Source organism: Mobula birostris, chromosome 14, assembly GCF_030028105.1.
Source record: "Mobula birostris isolate sMobBir1 chromosome 14, sMobBir1.hap1, whole genome shotgun sequence".
NCBI classification, from domain to species: Eukaryota; Metazoa; Chordata; class Chondrichthyes; order Myliobatiformes; family Myliobatidae; genus Mobula; species Mobula birostris.
This window is the reverse complement of record NC_092383.1, coordinates 21798124-21820443: the sequence shown is the minus strand read 5'-3', so window position 1 is coordinate 21820443 and position 22320 is coordinate 21798124. Positions and strand designations below refer to the sequence as shown.

The 22320-nt window shown below is 42.3% G+C and overlaps 1 protein-coding gene across 2 annotated transcripts in view; it reads left to right on the top strand.

Annotated features, from left to right (window-relative positions):
- The first annotated feature begins 6039 nt into the window (after nt 1-6039).
- gnb5b (guanine nucleotide binding protein (G protein), beta 5b) overlaps nt 6040-22320 on the top strand; it is a 77839-nt gene continuing 61558 nt past the window's right edge. Inside the window, exons 1-4 of one of the 2 annotated variants that reach the window (XM_072278212.1) lie at nt 6040-6252; nt 6743-6886; nt 15331-15442; nt 20520-20656. In XM_072278212.1, the coding sequence (XP_072134313.1) occupies nt 6761-6886; nt 15331-15442; nt 20520-20656 (375 nt within the window). In that variant the 5' untranslated portion in view covers nt 6040-6252; nt 6743-6760. Of the gene's footprint in view, nt 6253-6721; nt 6887-15330; nt 15443-20519; nt 20657-22320 lie in introns of those variants that run through there. The other variant, XM_072278211.1, reaches the window with a different exon arrangement.

Genomic DNA, 22320 nt, shown 5'->3' with positions numbered 1-22320 from the left:
GATACGATCTTGGTCTAAGTTTTCCCTTTCCCTCCCTGTACCTTGTATTTTAAACTTAATTTGATTTTTGCTTTGAATATATTCAACTTCTCCTTTCTGGAGATGGAAAATTCCAAAAGCACACTGTTCTCTAAAAGGAAAACTGCTTCTTATCTCAGTCTAAAACAGGCGACTCCCTTATTCTGAAACAATGCTACCTAGTAAAAAATGCATCAGTTAGGGGAAACATTCATTTAGTCAACCAGCCTCAGAAGCTTGCATGTTTGAATAAGGTCAGGTCACTTGTCAATACTCCAACCAGTAAAGGCCAGCCTGCTTAACCTCCATATATCAACCTCTTCATCATAGAAATTAGCCAAGTGAATGTTCTCTGCACTGTTTACAATGTCACACAAACTTAAGTAACTGTGGAAATCCATCTTATCTATACCCTTCATGATTTCATAAACCTCTGTGACACCCCTTCAACCCAGGGAAAACAGTCCTGGGCTCTGCTGCGTCTCCTGATTGCTCAAGATGTCCAGTCTAGTCAACATCCTTTGAATCCTACTTGCAGTAAAGTGACTTGAACTGTACACGGTATTCCAGGCGCATACTCGCCAAAGTCTTGTACAGTTGTAATGTGATGTTCCAATTCTTGTACTCATTGCCTGCTCCCATGAAAGCAAGCATGCCCGATGCCTTCTTTACTGCCTTGTGTACTTGTGTAGCCACTTTCAGAGAACTCTACACTTGACCCCAAAGTTATCACGTGCTGCAACACTCCCCAGGACCCTGTCATTCACTACGTCCTGCTTGGTTTAACTTCTCAAAATGAATCACCTCACCTTTTAAAAAATAAATTTTACTTAGAGAGACACAGCACAGAATAGGCCCTTCGAGTTCAGCAACCCCTGATTTAACCCTAGCCTAATCACAGGACAATTTACAATAACCAATTAACCTACTAACTGGTACATCTTTGGACTGTGGGAGGAAACCAGAGCTCCCAGAGGAAACCCAAGCGGTCATTGGGAGAACATAGTGGACTAGCATCAATACCTGCAGCACACCGCTGATCACAGGCCTCCAATCTGAAAACCAACCCTCCACTGCTACCCACTGGGCCAAATTTGTATCAAGTTGGCTAGCTCACCCTAGGTCCCATGTGATCTCACCTTCTGAATGGTACACTATGCAGAACCTTGTCTTTCTTTCTTTTTAAATCTTTTTATTGAATAAGTATACAAAAGGGTAAGCCATATAGGCACTAATACACTGTTAGAATATAATAAAATTACAGGAAATATTAATACAGAAAAAAAGTGATACAAACAATGTAATTTAAACATAACATACTAAGGTAACATAATAGTATACTAATTTTTATATATATATCAATAGAGAAAAGGAAAAAAAACCCACCGTGCAACTAACTAAAAGCAAAGCAAAGCAATGGGCTAACTTGGAACCAAATAGAGTTAAAGAACTTAAAATCACGTCCTCGAACCCGACCTCCGTTAAAAACAGTAAATAAAAACAAGAAGGGTATATAAATATGGAGCAAAAAAGAGAAGAAAAAAAAATTACATTAAATGAAAATATTGAATAAAAGATCTCCAGGTCTGTTCAAATTTAAGTGAGGAATCATAAAGATTGCTTCTAATTTTCTCCAAATTCAAGCATAGTATCGTCTGAGAAAACCAAAAAAAGGTGGTTGGAGCGTTAAGCTCTTTCCAATGTTGTAAGATACATCTTTTCGCCATTAAAGTAAGAAATGCAATCATTCTACGGGCTGAAGGAGAAAGATTACTGGAAATTTTAGGTAGTCCAAAGATAGCAGTAATAGGGTGAGGAGAGATATCTATATTCAATACCTTTGAGATAATATTAAAAATGTCTCTCCAAAAAGTTTCCAGAGTAGGACAAAGACCAAAACATATGAGTTAAAGAGGCTATCTGCCCCGGACATCTATCACAAAAAGGATTAATATGAGAATAAAAGCGAGCTAATTTATCTTTGAACATATGTGCTCTATGAACAACTTTAAATTGAATTAGGGAATGCTTAGCACAGTTAGAGGAAGTATTGACTAATTGTAAAATCTGCCCCAAGTCATCCATGAAAATGATAGACCCCAATTCCTGTTCCCAATCTACCCTGATCTTATCAAATGGAGCTTTCCTAAGTTTCATAATAATATTATAAATCATAGCCGATGCACCTTTCTGACATGGATTACATGTCATTACACCTTTCTAACATGTGTTAATTATAGTACCACAGAACCTTGTCAAAAGACTTGGTAAAGTCTATGTAGACAATGTCTACTGTCCTGCCTTCATCAACTGTCTTGGTCACCTCTTCAAAAACCTCAGTATTACAATTCCCCATGTGGGGAAATGGGTGTTGTGTTGATCTACCTTGGAAGGAAGAATATAAAAGCAAATTGTTATTTTCATCAGGTGAATCTACAGAATCGTTGTAAAATGGATCTGGGGATCTGCTGAACAAACAGTTATCCTGCAGGTATACAAGTAATTAGGAATGTTAATGGTGTGCTGATCATTATTACAAGAGCTATAATGAAAATGTACAGAAGATTTGATACAACCACGGGTGACACCACAGCTGCAACACTGTACAATTTTGGTCTCACTAGGATGAAATGTGAAAGAGGCAAGTTTTTCACACTGAGGATGGAGGTTTACTGTATAGAATGAATTGCCAGAGGAAGTAGTACAGGTGGGTATAATTGCAACATTTAACAGGCATTTGGACAGTTATAGTACATGGATAGGAAAGGTTTAGAGGGATGTTGACCAAATACAGGCAAATGGGACCAGCTCAAGAAGACACTTTGGTTGACATTGCCAAGTTGAGCCAAAGATCTTCCTTCTGGATGGTGTAACTATTGACTCCAATACATCTGACATTATTTTACACATTCCCTTAACCAATCTAGATCTTTTTCATGGGGAATGTTTGTCCTCGCCAGAGCTTGCTAACCATTCTGATTCTCAAATGTGATGAAGCCATGTTTACGAGAAACTTTGGGAGACTAGTCCATCAAAGTTTGAATCTCTAAACACCTTCTGAGAGCTGAAGTAGCCTGGCTTATGTTTCATAACAAATTTGTGCTTTAGTCCCAGACTTAATGTCCCAAATGCTTGTGTGTTTATTTATAATTAGAGGACAGGTACCAGTGTTGAGCAACAGTTTCAAAGGCTGTACAGCACAGATTCATGAATTTTGTCCTCCTGAGTCCTTCAGGATCACCAAAGAAGGAACTTGCAATGTACAGAAGATATCAAAGCATCTTAATGCATTCACTGTATTTCAAGTTGTGCTAACTGTTAAATAGACAAAACAGTAGCTCGCTTGCATAGCAACCAAACAATTGGCCCTTTCCAGGAGACAGTCTTTCCATTATCCCATGAGGGAATCAAGTACCTGAATTGATTCTTCACCTTGTAAGCCAATAACAGTTAAGATGAAATGCATGGATTAGCTTCCAAAATGTAATTGTCTGTCGTTGTGTTTAAAATATGGGAATCTCTATACATGGCTGCCATACTGATCATACCTATTGGTCCAAAATGGTGATGGACTTGATTGCCACAAATGAGGATAAACCAGTAGTGTGTGCGAGTCTGACCCAGGCAAGGGTAGTTAGTTCTCTTTTTTGAATTCTGCTGTATTTACACTCAAAAGTTAATCATAACATTTGCTCAAATTATTTAAATATCTAAATCAAAGTAAATAAATATTTTTTAATGTCTGATCAAAACTGTTCCATACTTGGTGAATTTCCCATTCTGCAGTAAAATAATTTACACTACCTTATGAACTTTAGATCATTTAAGTGGGACTTACTTTAATCCATTTTAAATCTTTCAATGCCCTTGACTCAAGGGATTTGAAATAGCTTAAGACTGTGGTTTCAGCGCAGAGGCTCTATCAGATGGATGTATTAAAGCAAAATGACTACGTGCAGCACATTTGAAATACTCTGCCTTTTCACATGTTCCTAGCCACCTTTTCCCCTCCTGAAGTGTTAATATTAAATATGAAAGCAGGTCAGGCAGTATTCACAGAAGGGAAAATAGAGTTCATGTCTTAGGATGAACACCCTTCATCAGAAATGAAACATGAAATTTTACTCTTTCTACAGATGCTGCCTGACTTGTTGGGCATTTCTACCATTTTCTGTTCTAATTGCACCATTTCTGGCTTTTAAAAAAAATTAACAGAATATTTGCACAAAGAGCTCAGTCTGTGGGCTTTAGTTCATATCAAAGACTTTTCAATCAAATGTTAACCCTCCCCTACTTAACACCCAAGACCACAAAGAAAATGGGAGCAGGTTAAGCTGTCTGGCCCCCCAAGCTTGCTTTATCATTCTTTATAATCATAGCTAACTTACTTAGGACTCACTCCCCCTCCATACCGATTTCCCACAGCCTTCAATTCCCTGATCTCTGAAAAATGTATCCACCTTCTCCTTAAAAAGTGATCCAGCTTCCACAACCTTCTTTGGGAAGAGATTCACCACCCTCTGAGAGAAGAGGTTCAGTTTTAAACATCCATTTCCTTGTCTTGCAACAATGTCTCCTTGTTCAAGACTCTCCCATTTTTGAAAACATTTTAACACCTACCCTTCCTTACCACTAAGGATATGATGCTTATCAGTAATAAAATACTGAAAGTACGCCGCAGGTCATCAGAATCTCAGAAAAAAGAAACAGTTAACCCTTCATATAAATGACTTTTCCTCATAATCATTATATTAAATAACTAACTTCAAATAGCATAGGTAAAATGTAAAACCTCGTAATGCTGTGGTTATTCATAGTATAAAATAAGGAAAGGAAAATTTGGAAAAACTCAGCAGGTCTCTGGCATCTATGGAGCCGATTTCTTTTTACTGGAATTGGGAAAATTTAGAAATAAGACACATTTTAATATTCTGTCAAAAAGGGAGGAAAGGACTGTGTCTAGGTTGTAGGCATGGAAGACTAGAGGACCAAAGGCAGGATGGAGCCCAGTAAAAGAGGGATCAGTAAGTGATGAAAGGTGGGTCTGGAGACGGAAATGGGTGAAGATGAATATATAGAAAACAGAACAATAAACATGTTGATAATGCCAGACACCAGGCTTGGAATTGCTGCACTTGGGGGTTTTTGATGTCAGGTCATAGACCTGAGATGTTAATGCTCCATCCACCATTGCTGTCTGACTTCTGAGAAATTCCGTTTTTGCCCATGATAGCTTTGAGTATTTTTTATTTCATATTTCCAAAACCTGCTGTATTTTGCTTTTGAATTCACCACCCTCTTTTCGTTCAGATGCAATGCACTGGCCACATTTTGTATTTCTTTTTCTTCCATCTTTACAGTGTTTTTATTTTCTGGTGTCGCCTAAGTTTGAGAACATGGGGCACATTAGGACAATATTGATGTGCAGGTTTGTTATAGTCCTTGTCCATTTCTCCCCAGTACTGAAGGACATTAAGAGCCCACGAAATGTACTTGGTCTTATACTTCCTTTAACACATTTCGTGTCTCTGCTGACCGTGCGGCTACGCTTAATTAAGACTTAATTATGAACTCGTTCCCTATCTCCTTTATAGCATAGAATGATAAGCACAAGAGATTCTGCAGATGCTGGAAATCCAGAGCAACACACACAAAATGCTGAAGGAACTCTGCAGGACTAGCAGCATCTATGAAGCGGAATACACAGTCGAACTTTCCGCCCGAGACCCTTCATCAGGACTGGAAAGGAAGGGTATAGAATGAGGCCACTCGGTCCGTCGAGTTAATGCTCCCTCTAAGCAATCCCATTCCACAGCAATTTTCCCTTCTGCCCGTTCTCCCCACAGTCTCGTTATCTCCCACAGATTATATAAACCACCCGCCCAGAGGTACATTTCAGTTAACCTACTCACCTGTATGTCTTTCGGGTTGCGGTGCACGTTATGCAAACCGCCGAACCAAGCTGCTGAACTGAAGCGGGAAAACGATGTTTATAGATGAAGTATACCGTGCGGTTGTGGAACGAGAGGTCAGTCTCCTGTTGGAGGATTCTGCGCCTTCTACAATAAAACGAGAAGTTTCAGCCAATATAAGGTTCTGTGTTGAGGAGCTGAGCAGAAAGTCTCAGATGACCTGTAATCTCTTAAAGGGATTTCGGACTGTCCTATAGATTGGAACCGCTTCTCGCGTTCTTCATTTTACTGAAAGCTCTCTTCGCGTTCGACCCACTGCAAGGTACGTGCTACCATGTTCAAACGGTGCCATTTATAAGCGTCTCACTCCTGCACACCTTTTCAATTATTCGGAATTAACTCCCCCCCCCCCCCCCCACCAGTCGTGTAAATGTTCGGGGAGAAGGCTAACTAATTGCTAAAGCTTATTGATATGCTACCTGTTGCTGTATGACTAGCACCGCTAGTCCAAATGGCGTTCTGTGCGCGATTGAAGCACATTTATAGGCTTTCGGGAACTCAAATTGTAGAATGTAAAACATTGTAATGAGAATATCAGAATCGTTTTAATGGAACATGATTCGGTGTAAACGCGCACATATGAAAGTCGAGCGATAGCGCTCACTGTGAGACGGTGTCTATCTGCTTGTCAGTGTTTGTTGTGCGCGTTCGAGTGGATTAAATGGCGCGGATTTTGTTGTCGTTGACCAAATGCCCATATGCTGTCTCTCGCTCCGCTGATTTACCTACCCTGTCTGTGTTCCTGGCCTCAGGTTTTCACATCTTGGGAGATGTGCGACCAGACCTTTGCTGCCGCTGTCTTTGGACCCTGTGAAAAATGTCAAGAAGTCGGTCCGTTGCGGAACCTGTACATGAAAGACGGGCAGATCAACCTCTGCTCGCTGTGCGTCGAAATGGTAGGACATCGTTAGGGCGAGCGTGGCCGGCGCTGGCACTTCGCGAGATAACGGGCGTTGGACCTAAACTCACTCCATCCCAACACCCCGCCGGTATTTAAAAGTCGTAAATGACTCCGTGGGACTTCCCTCTCCTCCCTGCAGGGGTTTAGGTCGGGACCCTTGACATGATTCGGAGTTCTGTTAACAACCATGCCACATGGAAAGTTGCCATTCTGCCTGTCATGCACCTGCTAGCTCTATGAATCACAACTTCGGGATAAGCTTCCAGGTGCTCATTCTATTTCATTCCGCCCGTAAGTTGGTATAGGGTGAAAGGTCCTCCAACGATGTCACTGGTGTCCAAATGTACTCCAGAAATTCGATTTCACACTGGGCTTTTGGGGTTTGGAATGCACTTGGCAGAATGAATCCTAATATAGAAAACCATAGGAATCGGATTGTCCGGGCAAAACACAGTTCATTCACACCACTGGACATAAACCAGGAGTCCGGAGAACATAACAAGACAAATCAGAAGTCTATTCAACTCCCAGCTGCTACCCTGTGCTAACCCCATATCCTATGATTCCATTAATACATCTTGAATATGCTCAGTGCTTTAACTCACAGGTGTGAGAGTTGGGGGGTGGGGTGCAATTTCTAGACTTTCTTTAAGTACATTGGGATCCTGACTCCACGTGGTCTTTAAACTCACCTTCACTGTCCGCCGCTAAAGGTAGGATCTCCTGATGGCTACCTGTCTCTATTCTCATTCTGACGTCAGTCCGTGGCCTCCTCTACTGCCCTGATGAGGCTACTCTCCGGTTAGAGGAGAAACACCTCATATTCCTTCTAGGGAGCCTCTAACCTGATGGTATGAATATTGATTTCTCCAACGTCTCCTAATTTCTCCCCCTCCCCTTCCCTTTTTTTCCATTCCCCATTCTGGTTACCCTCTCAGCCTTTCTCTTTCCTTCTCCATCAGCTCCCTTTGCTTCCTCACCTCCATCCCTTCCTTCCATGGTCCGCTGTCCTCTTCTATTATAGATTCCTTCTTCTTAGGCCCTTTAGCTCTTCCACCTACCACCTCCCAGGTTCTTATCTTATCCCTCTTCCCACACCTACCCGTGTACCCCCACACCTAGTCTCACCTGGCAGCTACCAGCTTATCCTCCTTCCCCTCCACCACCTTCACATTCTGGCCTCTGGCCCTTCCTTTCCAATCCTGTTGAAGGGTCTCAGTCCAAAATGACGCCTGCTTGTTCCCCTCCGTAGATGCTGCCTGACCTGCTGAGTTCCTCCAGCATTTTGTGTGTCTTCTCAAGATTTCCAGCATCTGCAGAAACTCCTGTGTTAAAACACACCTGCTTCTGTTTCCTGCACTCCCAGTAAACCTACAGGATTCACTAGAAAATTTATTAATCTCCCACGTAGCATCTAAGAAAGAGGTGATTCAAAAGAACATTGGGATATAACAAGGAATAGGATCCAGCTCTCTGGAAAATCTGCTGGCCCTTAACAGAATTGTAATGTCATAGAGCAGTTCAGCCTAGAAACAGGATCATCAACACACTGGGTCCATGTCAGCCACCACATCCTCCTGCGAGACTCAGTTGCCTGTGTTCAGTCCATAACCCTGCAAGCCTCTCCCCTCTGTGTACCTATCCAAATGTTACAGCTGTATCTTCTTCCAGCAGCTCTTTCTAGTTACTCACTAGCATCTGTGTGAAGTTGTCTCTTAGGAATTTTTTGAATCTTTCACTCTTTAATCTAGTGCTAGGCTCACAAACCCTAGGGAAAAGACTATGGCCATCAACCTTATCCATACCCTTAATGATTTTATAAACTTCTATTAGGTTACTCCAGAGAATAGAGATCCAGCATGGACAACCTCAGGCCCTTAAAGACCAAGCAGCTTCCTTGTAAATTTCTTCAGCATCACCTCCAGCTTGACAATGTTTTTCCTGTAGCAGAATGACCAAAACTTTACACAACACTCCAAGTGTGGTCTCACCAATGATTTGTCTAACTTCAACATAATGCCCTGTTCCTAAATTCGATGCCAGGCCGAAGTTTCAGGCTGAGACCCTTCATCAGGAGACCCAATGAAAGGTCTTGGACTGAAACGTTGACTTTTGATTTCTCTCCATAGATGCTGCCTGACTTGCAGAGTACCTCTGGCATTTTGTGTGTGTTAGTGAAGCAGTATGGCAAGAGCAGGGGTGGGGTGGAAGCAGGATAAATCTAGGTGATCTAGAAGTGGTGTAAATGGAAGCAGTAGAACTGTTCTCATCTTCTGATGTGGAAAACAGGTGCAATAGTTCTGATTTATATTGTTGAAATCAGTCTCTTCTTAAGCCAATCACCCCTAATGGGGCATTGGCTGCTGACAGCAGCTCACCAGAGTCCTCTGATCTGGGCCAGTCTTTCAAGTTGTCCCCAAGGTTCACTCAACTTCTTAGTGTGTCCTTCCTCCCCCGGGAATGAGGTTTCTGGTGCTTCTGTTGGCCTTTCTGCCCCTCTGGGTTTTATGAGATGAGGTGCTAGTCCCACGTCTAACCCTCCTTTCACATCCAGGCTTCGGACACCCCATTGCAAAGTTATTGATTATGAAAGATCTGTAACAATTTTAGATCACAAATACTGTCTCCACATTGTTTGGACAGATGCACACTAAGTATTTCTAGACCTTTTGATCTTAAATAACTTTTAAGATACACAGCTGTGTTAATCCCTGTCCAGTAAATTAGTTTACTAGGTCTCTAAAGGTTAATACCTATAAAAACTGCAACTTTCACTGAAATTTCTTCTGCATCCCTTAACTAACATTAAAAACAATTTCCAGTCTACAAGAAATTGGGAAAAAAACTGTCAAGGATAGAGCAAAACTAACAATCGCCTCTCTTTACCCTCATATAATCATTGGAATATCTGTGATATACTGAGATAGTCTATAGATGTGAGTAATTTGAGGGGTTTGGATGCAATGGGAGTGGGGGACAAGATAGAGTGGGGTAGAGTTAGTCATTACTGTCCGCATAAATGCAACCTGGAATGTCATACATAAACCCTACAATGGAAATAATATAACTATTTAGAATGCTCCCATGCATGTCCTTTACAGAATACAAGACCATAAGACAATCAGATGTAGGGGCAGAATTAGACCATTTGGCTCATTAGGTCTGTACTGCCATTCCACACTAGCTGATATATTATCCCTATCAACCACATTCTCCTGACTTGTCCTGATAACCTTTGACACCCTGACTAATAAGAACGTATCAACCTCCACTTTAAATGTACTCGGTGACTTGGCCACCATAGCCATCTATGGCGATGAATTCCATAGATTCACTACTCTCTGGCTATAGAAATTCCTTCTCACCTCTATTCTAAATAGATGTTCTTCTATTCTGAGTCTGTGCCCTATGGTATTATACTCACCTACTATAGGAAACGCCCTCTCCACAACCACTCTATATAGGCTTCTCAATGTTTGATGGCTTCAATGAGATCCCACCCCCTCATTCTTCTAAACTCCAGTGAGTACAGGCCCAGAAACATCTCGTCTGGACCCTCTCCAATGCCAGCATATCCTTTTTTTAGATAAGGGGCCAGAAACTGCCCACAGTACTTCAGTCATTTATAAAGTCTCAGCACTACATCCTAGTCCTCTCATAACAAATGCTAACATTGTATTTGTCTTCTACGCCTTTATTCCTTCTACCAACATGCATGACCATACACTTCCCTACACAATATTCCATCGACCACTAATTTCTCCAATTCTCCCAATCTCTCCATGTCATTCCACAGATGCCCTGCTTCCTCAATACAACCTACCCCTCCACCTATCTTCGTATCATCTGCCATCTTGGCCGGAATGCCATCCATCCCATCATCCAAGTCATTAACATATAGCGTGAGATGAAGTGGTCCCAACACTGATCCTAGCAGAACACCACTAGTCACAGGCAGCCAACCAGAAAATACCTCCTTTATTCTGAATCTGCCTCCTGCCAGTCAGACAATCTTCTATCCATGCTGTTGCCTTTCCAGTAATACCATGGGCTCTTGTTAAGCAACCTCTTGTGTGCTACCCTATCAAAGACCTTCTGAAAATCCAAGTAAGCAACATCCACTGACTCTCCTTTATCCATTCTGCCTGTTATTTCCTCAAAGAAATCCAACATATTTGTCAGGCAAGATGTCCCTTTAAGGAAACTGTGCTGACTTGTCCTCTTTTATCATGCGCCTCCAAGTAGCCTGAAACCTCGTCCTTAATAATGAACTCCAACATCTTCACAAGTGCTGAGTTCAGGCTAACTGACCTATGATTTCCTGACTTCTGCCTCCCTTGCTTCTTAAAGAATAGAGTGACTTCTGTGATTTTCCAGTTCTCTGGAACCATTCTAGCATCTATTAATTCTTGAATGATCATTAGTAATGCTTCTACAATCTCTTCAGCTACCTCTTTCAGAACCCTGGGGTGTAGTCCATCTGGTCCAGGTGACTTATCTATCTTCAGACATTTCAGCTTCCATAGCTCCTTCTCCTTGGTAACAGCAACTACACTCACTTCTGCCCCCTTACACACTTGAATTCTGGCATACTGTTAGTGTCTTCCACAGTGATCCAAGAATATTGATTTCTCCTTCTGTTTAAAAAATGCTCCCCCTTTCCTCTTTCTCTATTCCCTACTCTGGCCCCTTACTTCTTCTCACCTACCTATCATCTCCTTCTAGGTCCCCTACTCTTTCGCTCTCTGTAATGGTCCACTCACCTCTTCCCAGCCCTTTACCTTTCCTACCCACTGAGCCTAACTTATCACCTTCTAGCCTGCATCCTTCCCCTCCCCCACTTTTTTATTCTGTCATCTTCCCCCTTCCTTTCCAGTCCTGAAGAAGAGTCTTGGCCTGAATGTCAACTGGTTATTTATTTTCATAGATGCTCCCTGACCTACTGAGTTCATCCAGCATTTTGTGTGTGTTGCTTTGGATTTCTAGATCTGCAGAATTTCTCATGTTTACTTATTCAGTTTGTCTGCAATTTCTTTATCCCCCTGTTAGTACCCCTTCAGCATCACTTTCCAGTGGTACGATATCCATTCTCACCTCTCTTTTACTCTTTTAAAATTTTGGTATTGCTTTTTATATTATTGGCTAGCTTGCCTTCATATTTCATCTTTTCTCTCCTTATGGCTTTTATAGTTGCCTCTTGTTGGTTTTTAAAAGTTTCCCAATCCTCTAACTTCCCACTAAATTTTGCTATATTATTTGCCCTCTCTTTGGCTTTTATGCTCTCTGTGACTTCCTTTGTCAGCCATGGTTGCCTTATCCTCCCTTTAGAATACTTCTTCATGTTTAGGATGTTTCTATCCTGCGCCTTCTGAATTGTCCCTGGAAACTCCAGCCATTGCTGTTCTGCAATCATCTTCCAATAAACTTTGGCCAGCTCCTCTCTCATGCCTCTGTAATTCCCTTTACTCCACTGTAATACTGATACATACAACTTTATTTTCTCCCTCTCAAACTGCAGGGTGAATTCCATCAAATTATGATCACCGTCTCCTAAGGGTTCCTTTACCTTAAGCTCCCTAATCAAATCTGGTTCATTACACAGCACCCAATACAGAATTGCCTTTTCCAAAGTGGACTCAACCACAGGCTGCTCTAAAAAGTCATCTCATATGCATTCTGCAAGTTCCCTCTCTTGTCATCCAGCACCAACCTGATTTTCCCAATCTACTTGCATAATGAAATCCCCCATGATTACTGTATTGTTGCCCTTTTTACATGACTTTTCTAACTCCCATTGTAATTTACATCCCACATCCTGGCTTCTGTTTGGAGGCCTATCTATATGCCCATCAAGGTCTTTTTACCCTTGCAGTTTCTTCACTCTAAAGGATTTTACATCTTCCAATGCTATTCACCTCTTTCTGAGGATTTTATCTCATTTTATTACCAACCAAGCCACCACACCTCCTCAGTCTATCTGCCTGTCCTTTCAATACAATGTGTATCCTTTGATTTTATGATCCTCTTTTTGTCATAAGGCGGTGGCGGGGAACGGACCCAAGTGCAAGACAGACACTGAAGTACTGGGGGCAGGACTAGGATACAGGCTGAGGGCAAGGACATGGACACAAAAACCGGGAACCTGGAACAGGACTGGACAAGAGAGCTAGGAGCCTGGGCTTGGACTCCAAGCCAGAGACTGGACAAGGACCCAGTACCTGGGTCTTGCCTCTGGCTCGGACCCCAGAACTAGGCAAGGACGAGGCTTGGCAGGCAGGCAGGCAGGACAAGGCTGGAGTCTTCAGGCTTGAGGCTAGAGGCGAGGCTGGAGTCTTCAGACTTGAGGCTAGAGGCTAGAGACTTGAGGCGAGGCTTGGCAGGAGGCAGGAGGCTGGAATCTTCAGGCTTGAGGCTAGAGACGAGGCAAGGCTTGGCAGGAGGCAGGAGGCTGGAGTCTTCAGGCTTGAGGCTAGAGATGAGGCTTGGCAGGAGGCTGGGGTCTTCAGGCTTGAGGCTTGAGGCAAGGCTTGGCAGGAGGCAGGAGACCGGAATTTTCAGGCTTGAGGCTAGAGTTACCGGCAAGACAAGGCAAGGCTGCTGGCAAAGCAAGGCGAGACAAGAACTTCTGGTGAGGCGAGAGTTACCAGCAAGACAAGGCAGGGCTTCAGGCGAGGAAACAGAAGGCAGAGGAAGAGATACCAGGAGTAAGGACAAGAACAATCCAGCAGCCATGCCCTGGTCTCTGAAGGTATTTATGCAGCCAGCCCCAACGAGCATCAGCTGGCTCAATTAAAGCTCAACAAGAACAGAAACAGGGTAGACAGGAAAACCTGGAGCAAGGGTCGATGGACCGGACTGTGAACCGGAATATGGACTTCACGGACCAGACCATGACACTTTTAGCCATGACTCAGTAATGCCCACATCAATCCTGCCAATCTCTAACTCCGCTGCAAGATCATCTACCTTATTCTATATACCGGGTGTATTCAAATATAACACTTTCAGTCCAGTATACATTACCCTTTTCAATTCTGTCCCCATGGTACACTTCAACTCATCCCACCGACTGCAATTTTGCCCTAACATCTGCCTGTCCTTCCTCACAGTCCCACTACACATTGCATCTTGTTGAATGCCAACCGCTACAGTTCCCATCCCCTTGCCAATTTAGCTTAAACCCTCCCTAATCGCTCTAATAAAGCTGCCCGCAAGGAAATTGGCCCCCACCTCAGATTCAGGTGTACCCATTCATTCTATACAGGTCATAAGACATAGAAACAGGACCGGGTCATTCAGCCCATCGACTCTGTTCTACCATGGCTGATTTATGATCCCTCCTAACCCCATTCTCTTGCTTTCTCCCTATAAATTTTGTTATTCTTACTGATCAACAACCTATCAACCTCCACTTTAAATATATCCAATGAATTGGCCTCCACAGCTGTTTGTATCAGTAAATTCCACAGATTCACTATTCTCTGGCTAAAGGAATTCCTTCTCATTTCTGTTCTAAAGCAATGTCTTTCTATTCTGGGGCTGATCCCTCTGATCCTAGACTCCCCCAATATAGGAAACATTCTTTTCACATCCATTCTATCTAGGCCTTTCAATATCTGGTAAGTTTCAATGAGATTTCCTCCACACCCCCCCCCCCCCATTCTTCTGAACTTCAGCGAGTACAGGCCCAGAGCTGTCAAGTGGTCCTCATATATTAACCCAGGATCATTGTCTAGTCTCCTTTGGACTCTATCCAATGCCAGCACATCCCTTCTTGGATAAGGGGCCCAAAACTGCTCACAATACTCCAAGTACAATGTGACCATTGCCTTATATGGCCTCAGCATTACATCCTTGCTCCTATATCCTCGACCTCTCCGAACGAATGCTAGCATTGCATTTGCCTTCCTTACCACCGACTCAACGTGCAAGTTAATAGGAAGTTGGCGGGAGATTCATCTGTAAATCGCAACTTTGTTTCAGTCAGTTTGTTTGCCTGAATATTACATTAAATCGGTTTGAATTTCAGCGCCCTGACATTCCTGTCGCAAGTGCTCTCTCCCTGTGGAATAGAATCAGACAGAACCAACACGTTGGTAGAAAGAGGAGCTCAGCTCGCTGCTGACAGATGAAGCTGCTATTCCCAATCGCTGGCATTCTCTGTCCAGCTGGCGGGATGGTTTCTTTTTTCTGCTTTGCCGGGCCTGATAACGGCCCCTTGTCGTGTACGGAGGAGAGGGAGAAATCTGTGATTGTGGAGGCTGCTGAGTTCAGTATCCTCCCACTGACGTCAGTCAGCCTCCATCTAACCGTACTGTATGGGCAGCAGACGCTGGCTCTGGCACCTCCCGGCTCACAAGCAAAACAAATAAATCCTCTTTTGTTTCCCTTTGCTTCCACCCCCACCCCACTCCTGTCTGTGATTTTGGTGTCATAAAGATGGCAACCGAGGGGCTGCAGGAAAACGAAACGGTGTCATCGCTGAGGAACGAGGCAGAGGCACTCAAGGGTAAACTGGAGGAAGAAAGGGCAAAGCTTCATGATGTAGAACGTAAGTAGAGGAGGGGGTGAAAACCGGGGCCCGGACCCTCCGCGGCTCGGAGCGACCCTGTGGCCAGGATGTGTGCTCCGACTTCTCTCCTTAATGGCCGGGGCCACTGGAGCTTGCCCGGAGACATGCGCTTGTATCCTCCCCTGTGCAATGTTTAACACGACAGCACAGAGAAAACTATATGCGTCTGTCTATATAAACGTGTGTAATTATATATTTTGCTGTTTATCACTTATCTATTACGTACCTGCTAGGCTATAATTTGGATAAAATATCACAAATGATTTTAGGTCAATAAATATAAGTATCTATTTTATCATGTGTATTTAAAATTTGTATGTATAATTTATGTATATCCTGAATGTGTGTACACACACACACACACACTTACACACACACTTTTAACCAGTGGCTTCATCAAGCAATATTCCAGTGATTACAGTATGTAGGGTATTAGTGAATCAAATAACTGTTCAGCATTTAGTTCCTTCCATGGTGTATTTGAGTGCCCAGGAGCGGATTTCTACTGTTATCAGCCCCTAATCATACCTATGCCACTCATCTGAAAGATTTTCTTGGAAATAGCATCTTAAGCGCCTGCACTATTGATAGATTAACATCAGGTTTCTATTAACACTGCTTTTTTTTTTGGTTTTAGTATCCGCAGCTTGTAGGATGTTGGCAGAACCATTTTAGGGTTCACTGATAACCACAGGGGTGAATGGATCTTAAGCAAGTGTGCTTCCTAAACAGAGCTGGAAGTTGCACGTGAATATAATGAAAAACGAAATCAAAAACTGTGTGTAACAGGACTATGGGGTTGCAAGCAGCATTTGTTAGGTTTTGTACTTAAGCACTGAGATTTCTACTTGCTAAAGCTGGTGTGTGTGTATATAATACATACACACACACACACACACACACACACACACACACACACACACACACACACACACACACACACACACTCTTACCACTCTTGCCTTTCACTGTAATTATTTCTGGGTTGATTAAAGTGAACAATCTCATAGTGATTAAATTGCTAGGTTAGTAATCCAAGGGAATGTGTTATAAAGATCTCAACAGCTGGGGAATTTAAATTCAGTTCATCAGATAATCTGGAGCAAAAGGCTGGTGGTTGGTAATGACCGTGAAACTAAAGGGTTGTTGTGATAACCCATCTGTCTCAGTAATAGATGTTGTTCGTGCCTGCTTGGGCTGTATGTAACTTGAGCCACCGTGATGGAATGACCCATGACTAGTCCCCGATAAGATTCAGCAAGCCGTTCAGTCATACCAACACACATAATGCCCAGCTATACACTCTGCAGTGGTTCAAGAAAGCTTGATACCAATTCTGAAAGCAAGTCCTCTCACTGGCATTCATAACTTGAAGAAAATACCAAAGGGGGGGGGGGTCAATTTTCCTGTTATTCTCAAAGCACAAGTATGTTTGAATCAGAAAAAAGGCCTGTTCTAGTCTTCTCAGTCCAACCTTCCCTTAGCATATGAATTTTCTTGTTGCTGATCCCTTCCTCCCTACTTTCATATGGTGTGTCTGTAAGGGAAGTATTAGGGTATTTAGAAAGCTAAATATTTGATCAATATTGCCAGTCGGGGTTCATTTAATAGTCCCCAGGAATATGGGCCTGCTCATGGTATTTTGCAACCAGAAGTTGCCAAAAACAAAATGGGCCTCATTTCCCCATTCCAGAATCTGCTAGGCAGTATCAAGAAGAAAAAAAAACTCTACAAAGACCACCATGAGCTCCTTTTCATTCTCCCATCAGATTAGTAATGATCAATTCCTCCTCCTACTCAGTTCAAGTAAATTTGTTCCAGATCACAATTTTTAAAAGGCGTCAGCTTCAATACGTTAACATTAGCCCTTGGCATGTTAGACGCACAGCACATTTACTTATAATCCTGGCAAAGGTGGCAAGATGATAAAAACAGGCAAAAGCTTATTTACATAATATTTTTCTGTTTAGCGGGTCAAGGAAAATTTGATGAGATTGTTAAACTCCTAACGCTTTTGCCTTATCTGATAAATTAAAGCAAGCCTTTATCCTTTTGGAACTGACTGGTCTCAGTGGCTGCCTATTGATTCTACTTTAATGGATAATAAACCATAGATTAAAATATCAGTGACAATGAAGCCAGTAGCAGTTTATTCTTTTGCATTTTTCCTCTTGTTTGTGGTATTTTTGCATGGACAATGACAAAATGAATTACTGTCAAGCAATAAGTAGAGCATTGGGAATGAAGCTGTACTTTATTTGACCTGGACAATGGTCAAACTTACCTCTGAGGCTTTTTCTTTGTTGTGATGTTGAAAGACATTGTCTTGCTATCGTAGGGAAGATGAGAAGCCTAAACTTTTAAAGTTGGAACTAATGATTTCAAAAACAAGCAGCAGGGCAATGTAAAATGTTTTCACTTTTGTCCCGTTTGAATGAGTGGAGGTTTTACATTGAAGGAAATTGGGTTCCAGTCTTTATTACAGAAAGTAGACATCATGTGGTTATGACTGTAAGAAACCGCTGACTAGAATTCAACATTGTGAGGTTAGAATTCCAACAGTTTGAGCGGAGGTAACTTACACTGTGAGAGACTTGGGTTGGACCTCTTCCATGAATTTTTATCTTATCTATTAGACGTTCCAGTTTGTTGCCAAGCCATCAAATAGATGATCATTGAAATGTAGGACTGATGGTAAATTGGGAATTGGGACTGCAGTTATTGGGACACACAGATTTAAACCAACCCGGCCGAAAACTGCAGCTCAACTTGCCTTCTTTCTTCCTCTTGCTTTTCACCACCCAGCTCCCACCTCCTCTTCCTCCTCTGGCTCCTGACTGAAAGTGCAGCTCACACTTGGCTGCAGATTGCGGTGAGGTTCCGCAGCAAGTTTGCAGACCAGCTTGAAGTGCCCTGCAGGCCTCCTCCAGAGTCGTTCGGGAGCAGAAGAATTGTATCCAGTGGTCTGGTCCTTCACGCACTTTATGGGGTAGCTTTCAGTTTTGAATGCAACCCATGTGATCGGAATCATGATCCACATTATGAAAAATAATGAAATGAACATTAAGAAAGTCAAATCCTCTGGACCGGTTTGATAAAAGGCACCCAGTCAAAAGCAGTTTGCACATGACTTCCTTCAAGCTCGCTCCCCATGCTGTATCTGGCGAAAGCAATTGAAATGATCTCTACAGATGAATGAAGGGCTCAATGGACCTCCCTTGTGCAACATGGGTGGTAAAGGGGATGTTGCAAAAATTTTCACCTCTGGCTCAAACGAAGGCTCACTGGTTCACAACTGCAGGCCACGTAGGTCTCAACCTGTGCTGAGGCTGCAGATACAGTTAGAGCCTGCAGGAGTTAGTAAGGACAATGTTATAGAACAGTTCTATTTTAATTTCATCAGTCCACAGGACTTGTTTCCAAAATGCATTAGGCTTGTTTAGATGTTCCTTTGAACCTTTTGAATAGAACTTTTTGGCCGCAATGAGCAAAGGTGTGTTTGGAGGAAAAAGGGTGCAGAATTTCATGAAAAGAACCCCTCTCCAACTGTTAAGAATGGGGGTGGATCGATCATGCTTTGGGCTTGTGTTGCAGCCAGTGGCACGGGGAACATTTACTGGTAGAGGGAAGAATGAATTCAATTAAATACCAGCAAATTCTGGAAGCAAACATCACATCGTCTGTGAAAAAGCTGAAGATGAAAAGAGGATGGCTTCTACAACTGGATAATGAACCTAAACACACCTCAAAATCCACAATGAACTACCTCAAGGGGCGCAAGTTGAAGGTTTTGCCATGGCCCTCACAGTCCCCTGACCTAAATATCATCGAGAATCTGTGGATAGACCTGAAAAGAGCAGTGCATGCAAGACAGCCCAAGAATCTCACAGAACTAGAAGCCTTTTGCAGGAAGAATGGGAGAAAATCCCCCAAACAAGAATTGAAAGACTCTTAGCTGGCTATAAAAAGCGTTTACAAGCTGTGATACTTGCCAAAGGGGGTGTTATTAAGTACTGCCATGCAGGGTGCCCAAACTTTTGCTTCGGGCCCTTTTCCTTTTTTGTTATTTTGAAACTGTAAAAGATGGAAATAAAAAAAGTTTTCTTGCTTAAAATATTAAAGAAATATGTCATCTTTAACTTTATGCCTTTTGGAAATCAGTTCATCTTTTACTCGCTTAGCTATTCACAGTAACAGAAATTTTGACCAGGGGTACCCAAACTTTTGCATGCCACTGTGTATAGTCAGTGGATACTTTATTAGGTCATTCCTTTACTAATAAAGTGACCACTGAGTGTATGTTCATTGATTTCTGATACTGTAGTTCACCCACTTCAAAGTTCAATGTGTTGTGCATTCAGAGATGCTCCTTTGCACACCACTGTTGTAATGCATGGTTATTTAAGTTCTGTCATCATCCTGTTAGCTTTCTGGCCATTCTCCTCTGACTTCTCACATTACAAGGTGTCTTCACCCACAGAACTGCCACTCACTGGATTTTTTTGTTTGTTTTTTGCACGATTCTCTGTAAACTCTAGAATCTGTCTGCACAAAAGTCTCAGAAGATCAGCAGTTTCTGAGATACTTAAACCACCCCGTCTGCTACCAACAATCATTTCACATTCAAAGTCACTTAGATCACATTTCCTTCCCATTCTGATGTTTAGGCTGAGCAATAGTTGAACCTCTTGACCATGTCTGCATGGTTTTATGCATTGAGTTGCTGCCACCTGGTTGGCTGATGAGATATTTGCATTCATGTACAGGTGTACCTAATAACCTGTCTTCCCAAGACAGGATGGAGCATCAATCTTCCTTTCTGCCTAAGAATTTGTTTATGCGAAAGGATGATTAAACTGGTAATCGACTTCATTCAGAGTCTAACATTCTATGTAAGTGTGGGAAAAAATGTGAGAATCTCTGAGAAGGGGTTGCTTCTTTCTTGATGTAAACAAGTTGCTTAGAATGAGATAGTGTAAACTGCTTTAAATTTTCATACTTTGTGACTGGGTTTTAAGGTGTTACCAATCATTGTTATCCTTGCTGTGTGTTCCAGTTCACCAGGTGGCTGAGAGAACAGAGGCACTTGGGCAGTTTGTGATGAAGACAAGGCGGACTCTGAAAGGCCATGGAAATAAAGTGCTGTGCATAGACTGGTGCAGAGACAAGAGACGAATTGTCAGCTCCTCCCAGGTTAGACCAATACCATACATCATTTGACTGGCAATGCATGACTAGAAGAGTCTCAGTAGTAAGGTAAAGCTGAGAGCATTCTCCACCTTGCTGAAAACAGTATCAACCATGACGCCTTCCTTTGCTTTTATCCTGAGGGTTCACAAATGCAGAAAGAACAGGAGATAGTTCAAAGATAAATATACCTAGAATTATCAGTGCATTTTAAAGCTGAGTTGGGATGACATTGGTGCAAAAGAGACTGAAAACTCACTTGTTTGGAAATGAATTTTAACACAAGTTTCCATTGCACCAAGATTCACTCATGACAAGTGTCCGATCACGGCCGGCCAATGTTGAAGAGGAGAATTGTAGTCTAGGGGTGCAAGAGAGGCATTAGAGCCCAGTGTGTAAAAGTTATCAGATTGTCCAGCAACATTGCGAGAGGTGGCTTCAGGAATACTAGCACCACGTGTGAGGGAGTGTCGGAGGTAGCAGGCAGGGGGAAGATTGCAGGGTCCAGATACAAACTGTGGGTCAGGTGGAACTTTTGGGTTGGTGGGATTGGTGCTTTGTTTTGATGGGAGGGAAGACTCAAGAATTGGGTCATCTTCTCTCTTAATTGCAGGGTTTGATGTTCATTGTTGTAGTTTTAAAACCGTATTCTCCTGACAGTAACACACATCAAAGTTGCTGGTGAATGCAGCAGGCCAGGCAGCATCTCTAGGAAGAGGTACAGTCGACGTTTCAGGCCAAGACCCAATCGTCAGGACTAACTCTTCCTTCAGTTAGTCTTGACGATGGGTCTCGGCCTGAAACGTCGACTGTACCTCTTCCTAGAGATGCTGCCTGGCCTGCTGCATTCACCAGCAACTTTGATGTGTGTTGCTTGAATTTCCAGCATCTGCAGAATTCCTGTTGTTCTCTTGACAGTGCTGTACAATGGGCACCCCCACAACAAAGTAGTGCAAAGCACCTCTATTATTTCATCAGAAGTGTCAGGTCAAATTTCCAGATTGGTGTGATTTACTGAAAACGGTTGAAAATGTGATCTGCTCAGGGTTAAATCAATTTTCAATAGCATAGTGCTAAAAATAAGCTTGCAATGTAATCAGTTTTCTGGATAATGGACTTTTAATTATATAGTTTAAGTTATTTCCTACTTGAGCTTGTGTACTTGTATTTGATTATTGGAAAAAAATCTCAATGTAAATTTATGAGGGAAATGTTCAGATCGTTGGAACTAAAGTCTGGAATTGAGACTACAATGTTCAAATACTTAAAGAAACTGCCTGCTGTCTTCATTGTATTGAAATCATGGGTAACCATTCCAGGACTTTCTTAAACACAAACGATTCTGCAGATGCTGGAAATTCAGAATAACGCACACACAAAATGCTAGTGGAGCTCAGCAGATCAGGCCACATCCATGTAATGGAATAATGAGTTGACATTTTGTCCCACGACCCTTTGTCCCAATATGTCAACTATTTATTCCTTTCCATAGACATTGCCTGACCTGCTGAGTTCCTCCAGCAATTTGTGACTGTTACTCAGAAAATTCTTTGTAATGGTTGGAAAACAATGTGATCACGTCAAGTTTAAAATCCCTATTTGGAAATAAAGAGTGTAGAAAGCCATTGGAATCTATGCTTGATAAACTCAGAAGTCATTTGTAAAATAGC